The 20,782-nt window shown below is 39.1% G+C and overlaps 1 protein-coding gene across 2 annotated transcripts; it reads right to left on the bottom strand.

Moving 5' to 3' along the window:
- Positions 1–137: 137 nt before the first annotated feature.
- si:ch73-173h19.3 lies at positions 138–20,429 on the bottom strand. 2 transcript variants are annotated; one of them, XM_087303027.1, is made up of 9 exons: positions 20,368–20,429; positions 18,161–18,253; positions 17,600–17,645; positions 17,108–17,377; positions 11,857–11,976; positions 7,670–7,789; positions 7,337–7,463; positions 7,047–7,239; positions 138–3,690 (listed from the first exon to the last, which is right to left on the bottom strand). In XM_087303027.1, exons 1-9 carry the CDS (start codon positions 20,416–20,418, stop codon positions 3,529–3,531), a joined length of 1,182 nt encoding a protein of 393 aa, XP_087159153.1. In that variant the 5' UTR covers positions 20,419–20,429; the 3' UTR covers positions 138–3,528. The 2 variants fall into 2 exon arrangements, with proteins under 2 accessions (XP_087159153.1, NP_001103991.1); NM_001110521.4 differs by lacking the exon at positions 20,368–20,429 and having other exon boundaries at positions 2,511–3,690; positions 18,092–18,247.
- Positions 20,430–20,782: the final 353 nt, after the last annotated feature.

The following is a 20,782-nucleotide window of genomic DNA, read 5'->3' as shown; positions in this document are numbered from 1 at the left end:
AAACTGACCCATGCACGTTATGCAATACTAGCAGAAGATTAGATTTGAGAACATGAGCATTACATGTGCTACATTTGTTTTGATGCACATCTGGAAATATATAGATGTGTTAAGCAAAGTAATAAGCAAAACAAAACGACAGTTTTTGAATTTATATTTATTTCCAAAACACTTTACAGCAGAATAAATGGCACTATGAATAAGTAAAAACAGTGCAACTTGAGAGCATACTGATAAACAATACAGATTATTCCTGAACGTAAGATTCAAATCCATTTTTTAGACATTGGTTGTCTTCAGTGAGCAGGAACAACCAGTCCACATCAATTTAGATGATCTCAATAAGAGAATGAACAGGGAGCATTCAAACTCACTGAATCAAAGTCACTGATTAGAAAACATACAGATTTGATTTGTAAGCATATTAAGTTGCAATACGAAGTCTCGATGCAGAGATCGCTCGCCAAATAATTGCATATAACATGGTGGTGCACGAACCATTTTGGCTTCACCCACCACCATGTCCCTGGGGACGCCGAGCGTGACGCAACGGTTTAAGTAACAGTGTTTGTCACAGACCATCAACACGAAACACTGCAGAAGATCAAACGCTGCTCTGGCAAACATACAGACATGTTAGGCAAGAGTTCCATTGCTTATGCGACCCAAAACCCTTGCCAGCAATTTCCTGAAAACATCACTTCTGTTTCCAAAACATTATTGCCTTATTCTCATAGGATAGGAGGTCATTTCTGGAGTATTCGCAAGGCGGAGGACGCATCAGAGATTTCCATTAGCTAAGGATGCCATTAGATTACAACACAAACTGTTCCACCTAACCCTATGCAGTTCTGTTTGCCTTATCCACATGTTCCACCAATAAAACACTTTTCCCTGGCTAAAATGTAAGAAATCTATAAGCACTAAAGTACATTTTGCTTCTCCATGTTCCATGTATGAGCAATGTAAAAGCGTTGACTTATTGGCAGGTTAAAAGTTTGGCTTATTCAAAAACGAAAATCTGTCATATGTTTGACGCAAGAAAGCAACGTCTACTTAAAATGCACCATAAAAGAGGTCCATGTCACTTATATGCAGTGGTGTAAAGTGACTAATTAAGAATACTTAAACTCCTGTAATTGAGTAGTTTTTCTCAGAAATTGTAATTTACTAAGTAGTTTTATAAATGTGTACTTTTGAGTACATTTTTAGTGCTGTATCACTGCACTTTCTTTCAACTTGAGTCACTACTTTATTTTTTCTTGTCTATGGGGTTTAGAAAAATCAGTCCTGTAAGTCCAATCAAATCACACATAGAAGGTAAATCGCATCATAATGAACTACCTTAAGACGTGAGTGCTTTATAATCGCAGCAAACTGTTAAGAAGCATTAAAAGTGTCTATAAAGATGTCCAAAATCTTCACATGCATTGACCTAGAGCTTGTTAAGATGCATGTCACTGATGAGAAGATGACGGAGGATTACTGTGATAACCAAAATGGACGTAAACACCCAGCAGGCACAAGTCAAGGGTACCCCAACGTCAAGGGGACTTTGCATTTTGTTTGGAAATGAACCTCGGGTTGATATCAGAACCCAACGTCAGGCCGACGTTGTCAATGTCCAATCTAAAAGCAACCAAATCGTAACGTCTAATGATGTTACAGTTTCACGTTGTGTGGACGTTACCGCTTTGACTTCTATCAGATGTTGTATTTTGGCTTCCATACCTGACGAGTAAATGTCAGTATTTGACATCCATATGTTGGTTTAAGATGTCAGCTCGATAATGGATTTTGGTCACTTTCTAACACAACTTAAAATCAACCAAAATTTCAGCGTCATTTAAAGTTGTTATTGGGCATCATATACCGTTGTCCTTAGACGCTGGCTAAACATTGAATTTTGGTCACCTGACATTACAACCTAATATTAACGTCTTATGATGTTGATGTGCCTGCTGGGCGATAACTAAATGCACTACAGAATGTTACGTTTACACACACATCCAAAAATTACATGTAAATGCATCAGCATTTCACCATTCTCTACTCTTGAGTACTTTTGAAAGGTCTAATTTTTACTCATACTTTGAGTAATATTGAAAACAGATACTTATACTCTACTTGCACTACATTTTAGGCAAGTAATGGTATGATTTTTCATTACTCTTTCCACTACTTTTTGTATGTTATTGTAAGCCTTCTGTAGCTATTTGATAGTTTTGTGTTACAGAGAGTGCTTCAGTGTTCCCATGGATTGATTTTCAATGTGAACGCACAGTTGTCAAGCAGAATCCGGAAATTAAAAAAGCTCTGCACTCATTATTCGCTGATTTCTTTGAAAGTGACATCTGTTAGTTCATACATCTATATGCTACTGTCCTTTAAAAATGTTAATGTAACTGCACTTAACAAACCTAAATTATTGACTGTTTGATGTGGCATTCAACCAGTTGTGGTGTATCAGTTTGAATATGTAGATTTCATGTCAGTGAAATTTTAGAGCTTTGAGAGCTTCTTCACCGGACTCAAACCCTGTCGTCGTGGTCAACTCCTCTCTGTGTCCTAAGTCCACCGACGTACATGGCAAGCTAACTGGACAAACTGGTAACTGGACAAGCATCCATACAAAGGTAAGCAGTCAGCTGTAAGCGAGAAAAGAAACGGCACCGTAGCGTTGGTTTTAAAAACGAAATGCAGCCATACGTTCCTCTGGCTACATAATTCTATAGAAACGTATATAGAGCTACGTTTTCAGAATGAACCCATGTTGATTTTATTGTCTGTTCTAAAAATTTGAGTAGTGTAGACTGGTTTTTTTTATGCGTTTTGTTTTTGTAACTCAATAGGATCTGCCTGACATTCACTGTATGCAAACGGACACACTTCACCTCAGTTTTAGATGCAAAAGGAATTATAAGAGCTTTGTATAACATATGGTGATTAAATGATGACAGGCTAACTTTTTGGATAAACCACCCTTTTAAAACAAGCATCCAATGCAGGAGGATCTTTCAAAACTCTTACTACCAAGACAAAGAACCTATAAGTGCTATTCAGAGTAAAACTTTGTAATTGTGTTTCTTTCTGGTCACCAGTAGTGTTGTTCTTCAGATATTCAAGGGCCTCACATCACCCAGTCAGACCAAATATAAATGACTTAGAAACGTCAACAAACCTGAAAACCCACTTTTTTGATGATTAGTAAACTGATTCCTGTTTGTAATAAAAATGTGACTATCTAGACCAGCAGTTCCCAGGAAGGTTCAGGTCATTGGATATTAAATGGCGACCCAACACAGTATAAAAATTGTCAACATATGGCGTATCTTACAAAATATTTATTTTTATAAAACCTCTAAAAGTCTATTAATAAGTTTCTGAACCATTTATCGCTTTGCAACCAACCAGGTAAGAACCACTGATCTGGACAAACAGGGGACCATGCTTTGATGAACATTTTGAACACAGTAAGCTGCAGTACATACATAAATCCAAAGTGCTGATTTGATCAATCTAGAGGATTTAGAAAGGGTATGGACCCACAACAATGGTGAGTCTCAGCAGAGAGCTTGAACGGTAGGACAAGACATTACTTTGGGTGACCATCTCCAGATCCACAACATGTTCTCGAGGTCCAGTCAAGGGTTTGGTCATTACCAACATGGCACTTACATTGCTGGAGCGCTGAAAGACAAAAGAGAAACCAATCACTAAACTATATTTTCCTTGATAAAAACACAAGAATACTGACAGCAAATAATCCTTTGTTGGACACTACTAAGGGCGCTATTATACATTCAGACCAATCTTCAACTCTAACTTTCAACAACAAAATTTAAATTGTAGCAAAGCAGATGCTAAATCTAACTCACAATCCCTTGACTTGATTTATCAGGGGTCACCACAGGTGAATGAACCCCCAATTACTCTACAGATACCCTTCCAGCTGATGCTAAATCTGTTTGGGAAAATTATTGCAGGGTTCAAACATAGGTAAGTATCTATTACAGTCTCTGTTATTTTTTATTATAGTTGCCGTTATGTTGTCAAGTTTGAGAACTCTAAAAAATTTTGTCTTTTACAGAAATTTTTTTCTTGGCAAAAAACACAAGAATGCTGACTCCAAATAATATGGTGCTGAGCAGTGCTGAAGGTGCCTTTATTATTATTATTAATCTATTTTTACTGATCTTCAACTCTATTATCATTAAACCCATAAACACTTTAAATGTAGGGCTGGTTGGCACTAAATCAGTATGGAAAAAGTGAGGTAAGTGTCTTATCAGTTTTAACATTCTTACAGTTATATTGTCAAGTTTAACTGTTGTAACAATTTATTTTTATGTATTTTACAGAAAAATGCCAAAAAGGAAGAGTATTGATTAAGAATAATCAGCTCTTGGTCAGTGACAGCAAAGGCTTTTATTTGGCACCTTGGCATTCATCTTTAACTTATACTTCCTTTGAAGATTCTTCAGGAAAATTAAGGTGTTACAGCAGGAACAGAAAAAAGAACAATGAAAGATTGGGAATGCTTTCAGACTAGCACATTTGGTTCACGCCCGGGTTTATTTGTAATGTAAATGTAATGTAATGTGTATTTACATAGCGCATTTAATGTATACGGCCATACACCCAAAGCGCTTCACAATCATGAGGGGGGTCTCTTCACACCACCACCGGTGTGCAGCATCCACTTGGATGATGCAATGGCAGCCACAGGACAACGGCGTCAGTGCGCTCACCACACACCAGCTATTGGTGGAGTGGAGAGACAGTGATCGAGCCAATTCGGTGGAAGGGGATGATTGGGAGACCATGATCGTATGGGCCGATAGAGGGACTTTGGCCAGGACAACGGGGTTACACCCCTGCTCTTTCACGAGAAGTGCCATGGGATTTTTAATGACCACAGAGAGACAGGACCTCGGTTTAACGTCTCATCCGAAAGACGGCGCTCACTGACAGTGTAGTATCCTCTTCACTTTTACTAGGGCATTAGGACTCACATAGACCACAGGTTGAGCGCCCCCTGCTGGCCTCACTAACACCACTTCCAACAGCAACCTAGTGTTCCCTAGTGGTCTCCCATCCAGGTACTGACCAGGCTCAGCCCTGCTTAGCTTCAGTGCGTAACCGGTCTTGGGCTGCAGGGTGATATGGCTGTGGCGATTTGACATTACACTTTAGCTAGTGTAAATGTGTCTTCTGAACTTGGGTGCACACTCGTGAACCGTACCTGAGTCCACCGAACACTGGTCAGGTTCACTTCTGGTATAAAATGCAATTGTACCAAATAATGGAAGTGAACCGCCAACTGTTTTGTTTTCGTAACATCGATTTGTGTGTCTGTGTGTGTGCATGTCTGTGATTCGGTTCGTGGCTGCGCACCCAAGTTCCGAAGAACTAGTTAACACTAGCTAAACGTACTGTACTCTGATGTCAAACGAACCCGGGTGCGGACCAAAAGTGCTAGTGTAAAAGCACCCTTAATCAAGACAGTTCCTAATGGCTCATTTTCCACTGAGCAGTACGGTTTCCTACAGTACAGTACCTAATTATTTCAGTTTCCATGATAAAAGGTATCAAAATAGTGAACAGAACCACTTCGCAAGGATACCTAGCATAATAGTATAGTACCAAAAGGGTGAAGCAAGACTCGCTGTTGAATGCACAGACTTACACAACTTATACAAGTTAACAGAGAACCATCACTTGTGCATACAACAAGTCAGGGGAACTACAACACAGGAAGCTTCATTTTTAAATACACAGCTGAAACAAATCATCGTAGTAATACAATGATAGTGCACAGCAATGAACCATGGTCAACCCGAGCTCAAACAAAGCTTGGTTCTTCTTGTGACAAACAGCCACATGCTAAGAAGCAAGAAGAGGATCTCCAGGATGTCCCCTATTGTTGTTTATGGTCTGTTCACATTGCATCCAAATGTATAGAAAGTGCAAGGGTGTTGCTTACTCTCTCTATTTATTTTTTTCATTTGCTGCATGTCTATGTTTTAAATAATGATCTAAAGTTTGCAAAAAAACACATTTTGTGAATGACCCATACAGAAAGAATGACTTCAATTGGGTTTTTCTGTCGAACACAGAGTATTATATTTCTGCGTCAAACACCGGCGTATGCTACGGCACTGACGCATAGCCCTTCGCTGTGGCCGTCGGCGTCACTGACGTGCACCTCTCAAAAATTGTAACTACACGTCGCAAAAACGTGTAGTGCAAGCTCTGTGATTGGTCGGCTTGGTAGCGCTGACGAGTCTGGGCGGGACCGAGAGCCGCGCGAATGGCTCGAGCGATTGTTTACAAGTGTGGAGTCCCGTGAAGGAGCTCCGGATGGAAAGTTTTGTTTTGTGTTTACCTCATAGTTAAAGTTGTTGCACGTCCGCCGGTTACTGCCTCAAAATGAGCGAGTTTGAGTCACTTGTACATCCTGGAAGTGTTCAGGAAAAGCAAAACAGCAGCGAAGAAACTCGACACAGAGGAACATTACACCTCACTGCCAACTAGCGTTTCGGAAGTGTTAATGCAGAGCAACAGAGACAGCGCGCAGAAGTATAAATGCACAGCGGTGCGCATTGCCTGCGCCATGAGTTACGCCGGTCACCTGACGCAGAAGTAAAAACCAGGCTTAAGAGTACTGTTGGCAGCAGAAGCAAAAGCCTGATCAGGGTGACCTATATCAAATCATACTGTAATGTAAACATACAGAAACTGAAACATACAGTACTGAAACATACCACTCAGTAGAAATGAGGCATATATAATCACAATAAAGTAAATATTTATCAGTTACACATTTACAATCATTGACCTATATAGTATCGTACACTCAAAAACACCTCCATTTAATCAGGCATTCAACCCAAAAGTAACAAGGTAGACATAAAACCTTTTTTTGCCAAGGATTGAAACTGAGGCAAGTATCTGTTCATCTTTTTTTAATAAAAAATACAAAGCCGTAATCACAGATTTAGGATTGGAGGTCACTGTTTAAAAACTTAAATTTGTCATCTTACCCTGAGGTAGAATTCTCCTCCCTCATTGCCGTTTTTGATTGTGAATGTGTTTACCATGTTGGGATAGACACTAGTTGCCTGAATCTGGAAGATATCTGCAGGCACTGATCGATCGGAGAAGATGCTCATGTACTTGTAGACAATGACCGGCGGCAGTCCACGGCAAACAGTTTGTGACTGGCACCTACAGCGACTGTTGGAAGTTTTGTAAAACAGATTTGTGAATTAGATCACACAGCACGTTTTATTTTATTGCAACAGAGTATGATTTATGAGGAACGTTGACACACCCTTCGCCTGTTTTCACGTATGGCTCACGGCAGGGGTCTCTGGGATAGCAGCGGAAACCTCCATAGTAATTCCAACACATTTCATCTTCTCTGCAGTTGTGTGCTCCTGTTTCACACTCGTCTATATCTATTAACATAAAAAGTCAGTGAGAATCACTAGAAACCATTTCAGGAGCCCTCAATTGGGTGTAGCTCAGACAGTGGAGCATTGTGGAAGCAACGCCAGGGATATCTTTGATTCCCAGGGACAGCAGGAACTGGTGATATGTGTATCTTGACGTGAAATATACAGCATATACAAGTGTCTTAAATACAAATGTAATTGGATTATACCTTGGCACATGCGTGGCCCTTGGAGCTGGTATCCTTCTGGACAAGCACAGTGGAACGCTCCAGGTTCATTCACACACTGGAACTGGCAAATGTAGTTGGAGATTTCACACTCGTTGATATCTGTAAATTGTGAATAAGAATGAAAATCACTGTGGCAATTATTCGTGATCAAAATAATGCTATTTACAGGAGAATATTTGTAGTTACTTTTCAAATTAATAGCTGTTTCTCAATTCCAAGAACTCTGAGAACGGACTTCTGTTCTTGTGTAGACACAAGTTACCTCAAAAGAACGAACTCGGGAGATCATGAGAACAGAGAACGCATCCTGTGAGAAATGAGATGCTGTGTTCTTCCTGATGGTCACATAACCTTCACGTTTTTTTTTTTAACAGAAATTATTTAAACATTACATCATTCATAAAGCAATTTATTGTTTTTTATTCTCACAATATATACTATGCGTAAAGACCTTACAAATAGATGTTGCACAATACAAATAAAACTGATTTTAATATTTCAGCAAATAAAGTCCTTTGATGTGTTCATGCCTTTATTAAGATTTTCATGGTAATGTTTACTTTCACCGTCTTAATTAGGGAAACTCCTGAGATAAATAAGTTATATCTCTGAAATTCAATAATAAACCTATATTAAATGCTGCACTTCCCACCTCCATTATTCAGTCGCAATGACTTCTGGGACTTCTTGAGCAAATTTTGCACTCAAGTCTGCATCGTTTCGTCCTCGATATCAAAAACACAACAAATTTCACATTCTCCTTTCTTGTGGTCTTGAGTTTTAGAACTTAAGTGTGGCAGATGATAATGACGTTACACAAGCATGCAAGACCGCTGAAGAACGCATATTGAGAAACAGCCAATGTCTAGACCAGGGATGGGCAACTTCGGTCCTGAAGGATTGGTGTCCTACAGAGTTGAAGCTCCAACCATATTCAAACACACCTGCCTGTAAGCTTTCTACTGATCTTCGAGACACTGGCTGTTTCTCAATTCCAAGAATGCTGAGAACGGACTTGTGTTCTTGTGGAGACACAAGTTACCTTGGAAGAATGAACTCTGGAAACCACGAGAACAGAGAACGCATCCTGTGAGAAATGAGACGCTGCGTTCCTCCTTATGGTCACATGACCTTTACAGGTTTTTTATTTAAATATTGCAACATCCATACAACGATTTATTGTTTTCCCCTTTTCACAATAAATACTACACATAAAGACTTTACAAATATACTTCGCAAAAACCATTTTAAATATGAATTTTAGCAAATAAACACCCTTAATGTGTTTATGCCCTAAGCTTTTCATGGTAATGTTTACAATTTGCATCGTATTTAGTAAAACTCCTGAGATAAATAATTTATCTCGGAACATTAATAATAAATCTATTAAATGCTGTGCTTCCCACCTAAATTATATTAAGAACACATTCGGGAACTTTCACGTGTCCTCCGTTCTTGTGATCTTGAGTTTTGGAACTGAAGTGTGGCAGTTGATGATGATGTTACACGAGGAAGCAAGAATGCTGAAGAAAACATATTGAGAAACAGCCAATGTCTATGATCAATGATTTTTGGTCCTGAAGGGCCGGTGTCCTACAGAGTTGAGCTCCAACCATAATCAAGCACACTTGCCTGTAGCTTTCTACTGTTCTTGAGGACACTGTTTAGCTTGTTCAGGTGTGTTTGATTAGTGTTAGAGCAAAACCGTACAGGACACTGAAGTTGCTCATCCATGGTCTAGACCAGGGGTCACCAAACTTGTTCCTGGAGGGCCGGTGTCCTACAGTATTTAGCTCCAACCCTAATCAAACACACCTGAACAAGCTAATCATGTCACCATCCTGCAGTTTGTCTCCATTCCCCTAGAGGTCCCCGTGTTTCCCCTCTGTATTTGTTCTTCCTCATGTGTTCTTGTTTACTTAATTTAGATCACCTGTGACTTGTTCCAGCCAGTGTATTTAAGTTGTCACTTTGTCTGTGTTCCTCACTCGGTGTTTGAGTCATCTCTGGTGAACTTGCCTTGCGTTTCCCTTGATCTCCTGAGCTATGTCTAGTAAGAGTGTTTTATTTTCCTTGTTGCTGACTGCATTAATTATCTGTTTGTTTTCTCCCCTCGTGGAGTTTTTTTTACATGTTTATTATACTGTTAGAGTATTTTGTATACCTCATTTTTGAGAAGAACCTAAGTTGATTTTTTTTTTTTTTTTAATAAATCCTTGTTTTCTGGATTCCCTCTTGGAGTGTTCGTTTGGGTCCAACACAACTTCCTCTGTGGCTTAGTGGTATACACATCGGTTTCCACACCAGAGACCCGGGTTCAAGACCCGGTCGTGACAAATCAAGGTCTTACTAGGTATACTTGAAACAGTCGGAGCTAAACCCTGCAGGGCACCGGACCTCCAGGACCAAGATTGGTGACCCCTGGTTTAGACATATATACTACAGTTCCTAGCAATAATTGAAACAATCAAGTTTTAATTAACATTCTAATTCTGTGAATAGGAAAGTCCACACCACAGCTGTATTGTTAACAACAAGGAGAGATCATATCGAAATCACTGATGGAAAAATAAAATTATTGACAGAATCAGAATTCAAATTGAGCTTGAGCTTAAAAAGCGACGATCAACATAAATGAAGCACATGCTTATAAAAGCATGCCACCATGTGTTGGTGAGGTGAGGAATGTACTTATTTATTCATTTATTTACTTTTTGGCTTAGTCCCTTTATTATCAGGCACAGCCAAATGAACCCCACCTTTTCCAGCATATGTTTTACACAGCGGATGCCCTTCCGGCCACAACCCAGCACTGGAAAACACCCATTGCATTCACACACATACGCTACGGCCAATTTAGTTTATTCAATTCCCCATATAGCGCATGTGTTTGGACTGTGGGGGAAACCGAAGCACCTAAAGGAAACCCATGCCAACACGGGGAGAACATGCAAACTCCACACAGAAATGCCAACTGACCCAGCCGGGACTCGAACCAGCACCCTTCTTGCTGTGAGGTGACAGCAATACCCACCGTGTCGCCCACTAATGTACTTAGTAAATCTCTAAATGCGTCACACTTTGCCGTAAAAATGGTTAGTTTACACAATACACAACCGAGCCTATGGATTTTAAAAATTCTATATATCATTACAAGGGATTAAAGTATTCACAGGGTGCTTCTCAATAAGCTTCCCTATTTTTTCGCCCCTCCATCCTATGCCTCAGAAACCAATAGACTTCAGCCATCTTGTCAGACATCTACATTTTCTAATTGCACAACGAGGATTTTATTATTTTATTGACTAAACATGATGCACTTTGTAAATTCTCCTCCCACATCTACACCAATAATAACTATGTAACTACTATGGAATTGTGAATGTAGGATATGTTTTCACAGTTCCTTTAATTTGGATGTATATTGTTCGTTAGCACAAATAAAAAGCAGGTCGTAACTAGGAATAATTCACTGTCTATAATCACTGGTAAAATAAAATAAATACACATTTGTGTGGAAACTATTACAATATAAACATTGATCTCTAATGTTCAAGAATCCTAATGTGCAAGCAAAATCAGAGGTGTAGAGTATTCATTAAATGACGACACTTTGAACGGAAGCAAGGAAAGAAAACAAGGACGCACCAATAAGAATTGAGCATACAATCCACACAGATTGCAAATAATACATTAAACAATGTTATCAGCATTCAGTTACTGCTTGATTATGATTTTACTGATCTGATTTACTACGACAGCATAGAAGAATACCTTTTTGGCCAGGCATTGGAAACAGCTACCTCTACAGCATAGGTCTCAAACTAGATTCCTGGAGGGCCGCAGCTCTGCACAGCTCTGCTCCAAACCTAATCAAACACAGCTGATCCAACTAATCAAGGTGTTTAAGACTACTAGAGACTAATAAGCAGGTGTGAGTTGAAGGTGGTTGGAGCTAAACTATGCAGAGCTGTGGCCCTCCAGGAACTGAGTTTGAGAATTGAGTTTTAGAAATGACTGTTAATTTGTTTACAGACACTAGGAACCGAGTTGTCCGCATTATAAGACACTGTTTATAAAATTCAGGAATAACCTAGCAAACTATAACATGACATATTTAAAAGTTTTAACATATTTTTAAAACATAAATATCTTAAAAAATTAACCTTGGCAGGAGACGGAGTCTGAAGCCAGCTCGAATCCAACTTCACACTGGCAGATGTACGAGCCCATCAGATTGTAGCACTGATGCTGACAGGGGTTTGCGGTGAGACATTCATTCACATCTGTGAACAAACCAAAAAGAAATTAAACATGAATGATAAACGAGCGCAGGAGAAATAAACGAAAATAACTGGCCATTTAGTTCAAGCTCCTCAAACATAGCACTAATAACAGCACTTGTTTAAAACAACAAGTAGCATGATCCAAAACACACAGCTTTTCTGCACTCCTAATCACTCTTCGGTATGTTTGGCGAGATTTTCCAGCTTACTTCTGGAGCGTAGAAAGTGTCCTTTCACGCTGTGGGGGCCATCGTGGGTGGTCTGTGCTTATCTGCCAGGTTTGCTCAAGTAACTATATACAAAAGGCCCAAGAATAGCCCAGTTCTCTGTGATTTATATACAGGCTATTGGATGTACAACACGTGTGAGTGCGAAACCATCCCATCCAAACCAAAGGATTCTACTTTGGCTCCTAAGTGACCTATCTGAAGCATAATGTGGGAATAATGTCGACGCACACATCCGAAGACCCCCATGAGGCCTCTCCTAGAGTGTTTCCAAAGCTTTGCTGACCAGCATTTTGGGCCTTTTCAGGGGGTTCAGTACTTCTGATAGCCAAACTAACTGAAACAAGACGGGAATCCTTGCACATGAGGGTTCTGAAGAAAAAAGTGTTGCTTTCTTGCCCACGTCTTTGAGAGACACACCTGGAGTCTGTGATCACCCACATGACAGGGATTTGATTCCAGCAAACTGGTGTCAGATTCCAAAAGGATTCACTGCCAAGGCACTTTTGAAAGAGACCGGCTGAAAATATGTAAACACTACAAAAAGGCAGACTCTTTGCGGGAAGAGGCCCGAGCTAATTGTTGACTCATTTTAATGGGCTGAGAGATGCAAGTTCTGACCTATACTTCCTCAAACAAAACCACATAACCTGTTAGCTGTTTGATAACAGAAAGCTGGTTGTTGAACGGCCAATAACCCAAGTTTAGTGTCCAAAGGCATGCCTATGAACCACCCACAGTTCATGCACTAAATATCTTAGGAACGCTGCACACACAAAAAATTATTGACACTTTTCTGGACACTCAAAGCGCTTTACACATTGGGGGGAATCTCCTTATCCACCACCAGTGTGGAGCATCTACCTGGATGACGCGACGGCAGTCATATTGAACCACATCACACACCAGCTGATTGGTGGAGAAGAGACAGAGTGATGAAGCCAATTATAAAATGGCGATGGTTAGGACGCCACAATGGACAGGGGGCAAGTTTGGCCAGGATGCTGGGTTCAAACCTGGATATTTGCACATTTGTTGAATGGAAATGGTTCTGATTCACGCATGCAAATTCTTCAGATAGTGTCTTTATAGCAATGTGCGTGCGGTAGATCGCTTCCATTACAATGGGAAAACAGGCGACCGTTGCAAATTGCGCTTTAATGTTTGGCTGGTCAACTGTATGGTATGGAAACCTTATATACCTGCTAGATGAACCCGTCTCATACAGCTGCCATTGCAAGGCTCAGACACTTTGTACAGAGCAATTTAACACAACTGCCTCTAGGAGTCGCCAATGGAAATAAAACAGACACGTACAAAAAATGTGCGTACGCCAGCCATAAAGCTGGCATGGAGCTGCGCACATTCCCACGTTCAGTTCATCGTTAGTAAATCCAAACGTGAGCGATTCTGAGCGTGAAACCTGGCGTATGCAAAGTTTTTGTGCGTATGCAGCGTTGATACATGAGGCCCCTGGTGTATCAAAACACTTTTGTCCCATGACCTGGGTGTTTCGAAACACTTTAGTCACGTGACCAGGTGTTTCGAAACACTTTAGTCACCTAACCTGAGTGTTTCGGATCATGTTTTGGTGCAGTGATTCGAAACACTTTTGTCCCGTGACCTGGGTGTTTCGGATAATGCTTCGGTGCAGTGTTTCGAAACACTTTTGTTACGTGACCTGGGTGCGTTGAAACACTTTAGTCCTTCTATCTGGGTGTTTCAGATCATGCTTCGGTGAAGTGTTTCGAAAAACTTTATTCACATGACCTGGGTGTTTTTCAGATCATGCTTCGGTGCAGTCTTTCGGAACACTTGCGCTTCATGTCAGTTTCATGTCAGCTATCCCTATATTTAGCTAGGGATGATGTTAAATAATCTTATTTTACCTGCACTTGGATCCTCGTCTTGGTTGTTTCTCGCTGATTGTTGGCTGATTGGAAATTTGCATTAACGAGCAGCTGGACAGGTGTACTTAATAAAGTGAGTGTACTTTTTTTTAAACAATATTTGAGTGTAATTGCTTTGTTATGTACAAGTATTTATATATTTGACCAAAATAAACATATTAATGGTATGTAGTAGACACGTATGTGTATTATGGATAAATTTGTCATTATTTTCAGATGGATAAACCGCATGACATTGAAATTCTAGTATTTCTTTGAACAAAATAAGTAAAAGTTTTGCCCCTGGGCCTTTTTTTAACAGTAATGGAATTAGTTATCAAAAATACAGCAAACGACTGCTCTAGATAGTATCTAATAAATGATTTGAAATTGAGAAACTGCTGAATGACACAGTAGTTGGCACATCTTTACAAATCATGTCTTCCAATCTCATCTCGAATGATTTATGCAACTTAAATTGTTTGCTCCTAGTGCAGGGATTCTGCATGCTGGAACACGACTAAGACCTCTATCAAGTTGGCAAAGAAAAACACATCAGCACACACACACACACACACACACACACACACACACACACACACACACACACACACACACACACACACACACACAGAAATTGGTTCATCCACCAGATAGCAGAAGACAGATTGAGAGGAAGTGGATTTCTGGCACTGCATCTTCTAAGCTGATACAATGACTTCCTGATGAGTGATACAATTGCTTCCCAATGGGTCAGTGTTTGGCTTGTTAGCATGGTCCGTTTACTCTTACTGTTAGGTGTCGTAATACATATTTTGTGCACAGAGATCATCTTTTCTTGTTAAATGTTGCCATGCATATTGTATATATACACATTTCGGAAGCAACATTTATATCTTAGGTGTAGGAAGCGTATTAGCTATATGCTAATACACTAGTAAAAACTGTCAATGCTATTTTCCCCCCTAGTTGTATTACTGAATAAATTAAGTTGAGTCCGCACAACGACTATAAAATACACAAGACATGCCTCTTGTATAGTTTTGAATGGGGAAAAGTGGAGCAGTCAATATGGTGAATAGCTATGTTTCCATCTCAAAATGCGAATAAACTTTATGTGTAAAAAGGGATTACCGCATAAAAGATGTGCGAATAAAACAGCGTTTCCATCCAACGAGTCAAAGCGAACAAAATCATCACTTCCTAATTAACTGGCAGCAAATATCAACAGCAAAAACTGAATTTGCTGCGGTAGGAGAAGCTGCGTCAATCTTTTATTCATTTAATAAATGCCTCAGAAGGCAAGGTGGCGTTTGAAGGTGTCAGACGAGGAGCTCAGACGCTCCTGATTCTGGAGCAGGTCATTATTAATATAATAACACCAATACTTAAAGGCGTTTAAAAGGACCAAAACAACAGTTTAGGTGGTTTACAGCCTGCTACGGCCTGCTCAGCAGGCTTAGCCTGCTGGTATGTCTATTTACAAACATTTTCATCATCACATGATCTCCTATAACAAAATCACAAGACCTTTTTTATGCACATACTGAAATTTGTTCGGTAAAAGTGTTTCCATCATAGTCTATGAGCATCTTTTCTTATCGAGTAAAAAGTTTATCCTAGTCAGTTATGCGGATAAAGTTTTTTTATGCACATCCTCAAAATTTATGCACATCATGGTGTTTTCATCAACCGTTTTTTTATGCGCATATGCAAAACGCACATAAAAATAGGTGGATTGAAACATAGCTAATAAAGCCCCACCTTGTACAGGAGCCAATCATCGATCGCTAGGTGCAGATGTGTGTTTTTACAACAGTTTCTGCTGTTGTTATGAACCATCTGGGGTCGGCAAATGCACAGGAATCTCAGTGAAGTTTTGACTCACAGACATGACAAATATATCTACATAAAGCTTGAAATCTCTACTATTAAATGAACCAACTACACTTGTAAACAAATGTTCTGTGGTTTTGTAATCTATATAAAAATAACACAAGGTACAATCTGTCTCGTGAAACGCACGACTGCAACTACACAAATGCCCACGAACTTGTAAACACAGATTTGCCATCAAGACCAAGTTGGGAATTACTTCAGAAGACCAGCGCGATTAAACAAGGGAATTATGCAAAGGATGATAATGTGTAACACGTAAACAGAAGCAGCCATAAAGAAGGTTGTTGTTGTAATCCCGTTCTCTTTGAGCGTGCATGTGCATTTGAAAAAAAAACAGATTTTGTGTAATTCAAAGGTTTAGTGGCAAAACTTAAGAGACAGCTGTCGTTTAATCTTATCAGTGATTCCAAATATTAAATCTAATAATAAGCTTGGCAAACAGTTTTGGAGAATTTGATGTTTCCCCATTAAAACAGAATGCCCGAGAGGTTTTTTCAATGACCACAGAGCGAAATGACTTGCCCTAAAGCTAGAGCAATGCATAAAAAATGACCACTAGGTGTCAGTGAAGAGACCTGATTTGTAACGTTTCGAAACTTCGACACATTTACTTTGTTTCATTGTTTCATGAAGCCTCGCTTTGCCCACCACTAGAAGACAAATGCAAAACAGTGATGCAAAGAAATTCCAAAAGAGTAATCCACAAAACAGGCAAAGGTCAGGGTAGGCAGCAAACAATAAAAAAACAAGGACCAGTCCGAGAATCAAAATATAAAGAGCAAAAAATGAAAACAAGGAACATTAGAACATGCATCGAAACTGAGTAAAGAATAAATATGTCTGTTGTGCTTAAATACTGTCTGTAATCAGGGGATGATCTGGAACTGGTGTGTGAGTGCAGGCCATGGTGGGATTTGTAGTTTGATAGAATGACAGGGACTGTTCTCCAGCAGCCTGCAAGGGCAACACTGCTGGTGATCATAACAGCACCAAACTCTGGAAGAGTGCAGTGATTTATATTTGACATATAACAACACACAATTACAAACACACCATTTGCAGGATTGGGCTCATAAATGAAGTCACTAAACTGCAATTAGCAAGTGAATAGCTCACCTCTGCAGTAGTTCTGGGAGTCTGCCATGAACCCGACACCACACTGGATTGAGTGCGAAGAGCTTTGTATGACCCTTGAGAATTCGCCTCTGGAAATTTGGGGTATCACAGGCTGAAATCTTTCCACTGGCGGGGCTGTAGTGGGCTCACCTTCACCGTTACTGACAATTATCCGCGCATTGTGAGGTAGGCAGAGGTACCCGCCAAAGTGGTTGATGCATTTCATGCCCCCTTTGCAAGCTTCCAGCACTGTTTTGCACTCATCTATATCTGCAAATAGTATAGAAAGAAGCACAACTGGATCAGCAAATTCGTTTTTAGCACAGGTCTAACTTGTGGAGCAAAGTGATTTGTTTTTTTGCATGGCTATAAATGTACAGTATATTCTCGTATAAATCTGACAAAAACAAAACCTGAGACAGTAAAAATAAATAACAGCCAATAAATGAGCTAGTATGAAATATTCGTCCAGTGGGAAAAGAGTCACATTACCTTTACAGATTTGCTTTTCAAAGTCAAACTCATACCCTTCAGTGCACTGCAAACAAGACAGACAGCAAATAATGAATATAGGACAAAAAGTGACAAACTAAGTGACTACTTTATCAATCAATCAATCAATCAATCAATCAATCAATCAATCAATCAATCAATCAATCAATCAATCAATCAATCAATCAATCCATGGGTCCTTACTTTGTTCCATTTATCTATCTATCTATCTATCTATCTATCTATCTATCTATCTATCTATCTATCTATCTATCTATCTAACTGTCTATCTGTCTGTCTTTGTTCATCCGTCCGTCCGTCTGTATATCTGTTTAGACATCCATTCCTCCATCATTTTATCTCCATCCATCCATCCATCCATCCATCTATCTATCTAAAAAATTTATTAAATATTAATCAAAACAAGATCATTAAATCAAAAATAAAGTAAAACAATCAGCAAATTCAACAACATGAATAAAACAGTCCAACCAAACAGTCAAACAGTTCCCATAATTCTCTTTCATATATATCATGTTCATCAAATGTTGGTCTACTTGCCGTGTATGTGACCGGCTCCTGAGCTTCAGCTTCCTGAGACACCGCAAAGTGGACGGCAACACTCAAACACAAGCAGATCCCCAGCATTACGACCTAAGAACACACACACACACACACACACACACACACACACACACACCACATTACACACTCACAAACCATCATTCCCACCTAAACCCCAATTACATTTCATCCATGTTGCAAAGATTGCATTGTTTGGTGCAAATTAAACCGCTGTTGACCCTGGCTCAGCCACTTGGCACAGACCTCCAGATTGCAGCACAAAAACAACAGTGTCCAAATTGTGCCCCATCACCCAGTTCGGGGATGTAATTAAGCCACTTTTTGTTTTTTGGAAATGTCACATTGTCCTTGTGCAAATTACATCTCCAGTAGACCCCCCCCCCCCCATTTTTTTAAATATTAAATACTTTATTGTTTTTAAACAATTATATAGTAAAGAATTTACCAAAAAAATTTGTTGTGGAGTTAACTGTATAATTGCTTTGAACACACTACTACTAAATATACACTCTAAACTCTTAACGTTGGGTCAAATATGGACAGATCATAAATTGGGATATTTTTTCATTCATTCATTCATTTTCTTTTTGGCTTAGTCCCTTTATTAATCCGTGGTCGCCACAGCGGAATGAACCGCCAACTTATCAGGCACATGTTTTACGCAGCGAATGCCCTTCCAGCTGCAATCCATCACTGGAAAACATCCATACACACTCATTCACATTCACAGCTTACCCAATTTCCTTATAGCACATGTGTTAGGAAACCGGAGCATCCGGAGGAATCCCATGCAAACACGGGGGGAACATTCAAACTCCACACAGGAACACCATCAACTGACACAGCCGGGGCTCGAATCAGCGACCTTCTTGCTGTGGGGCGATTGTGCTACCCACTGCGCCACCATGCAAATTAAATAACCCATTAAATTGCATTTTATTAACGTTTACCCCTACCCCAACCCTCACAGTAATGCAAAAACAGTCATTATACAGATTATTAGTCATATTATTTATTAAATAACCCATTAAATTGTATTTTATTAACGTCTACCCCTACCACAACCCTCACAGTAATGTAAAAACAGTCATTATACAGATTATTATTCATATTATTTATCAAATAACCCATTAAATTGTATTTTATTTATGTCCACCCCTACCCCCAAGCCTCACAGTATATTGATGTGCAGCTGTATCCCTTCTAGAATTTTCTGTCCAAGATTGGGTCAAATATGAACAAACCCAACCATTCACTAGTGTAATCAACATTTAATTGAAAATGTTAACCTAAAATTGGATTTGTCCATATTTGACCCAAACTTAGAATAAAACAACCCAGCATTTTTTCTTTATCGAGTGTATTATGTACTATAAATCACCACAGAACTGAAGTGTGCAAGTCAGATCTCATTTCGACACTCGGAAATATTCGACCCACTACAATATTACATGTAATGAGTTGTTTTATTGTGTTTAGTCTCTCTCCCTGAGGATGAACATCAAGTGTTGTAGACTTTTAAGGCACCAGCTCAAATAAAACCGAGTGCAATCTACAGTACAAGGTTATTACAGATATTTGAACAGTAGGAAGGCAAGTACCAACTAGTAGACACCATATTTATCTGACAAAGCCCTCCAGCAACTTCCACATGAAATTGTTGTTTTCTGTTCAACGAAACCTCCTATTCATGTGATCAGTAGTTAATTCTCATTCAGAAGAAGCATATGTGTGTGTGATATAACATTATGTTGAATTTATAAACAAGATAACACTCAATCTTTACGTAAATAAACTCACGCAACTCCAAGAAACGTGCGTTGCGAGTCAGCATTCAGAAAACCGTTACTATATGCTAGCTATAGTCAGTTTACAATATTAGTTAACGTATTTAACATGAATTAATGCCCAAAAATAGCATTTATTAATCAAAGTTTAACGTTATTTAAATATAATTAATGTTTATTAACACTATTACGACTTTATTACAATTAACTAACGATTAATAAACACTATAACACGCGTATTTTAATTGTTTGTTCGTGTTAGCTACTAAATCAGCCTTGTATAGCGTTAACGTATTTATATTAGCATAAACGTCATTATTAGTCGTGTGATTTTACTCTATAGCTTTAAAGCGGGAATTTCTGAAGTGGTAAAAGTGAGTAAAGATGCTGTCTTACCCTGTGATTTACTCCACCGTGAGTTGAGGAAGACTGGAGTCTCTCGCACATCAGCTTTCTGCGATTATGCTCTTTATAAGAGGCAGGTTTCTCATGGTGTGTTTGTGCTCTTGCTGAGATGTGAATGATGTGAATGTGGCGTTGCCTACTGGTGAACAAGTAGAGCTGCAGGTGAAAAAAAAATAATAATAAGGGAATCTATCATACCCTATGGAGGACTAAACCTGCAAAAACAATAAATAAATACCCTAATAAATAAATAAGTAAATAAACAAATAAGTAAATACTCAAATAAATAAAGAAATAAATTACTACAAAAACAAAAGAACAAATAAATAAATACCCAAATAAACAAATAAATATATTAACAAATAAGTAAATTCCAGCATAAAAAACCCATGAATAAATAAATATA

The sequence above is a fragment of the Danio rerio genome, chromosome 22 (assembly GCF_052040795.2).
Source record: "Danio rerio strain M-AB ecotype USA chromosome 22, GRCz13ab, whole genome shotgun sequence".
In the NCBI taxonomy this organism is placed as follows: domain Eukaryota; kingdom Metazoa; phylum Chordata; class Actinopteri; order Cypriniformes; family Danionidae; genus Danio; species Danio rerio.
The sequence above is the reverse complement of the archived record's forward strand: the minus strand, read 5'-3'. Positions and strand labels throughout refer to the sequence as shown.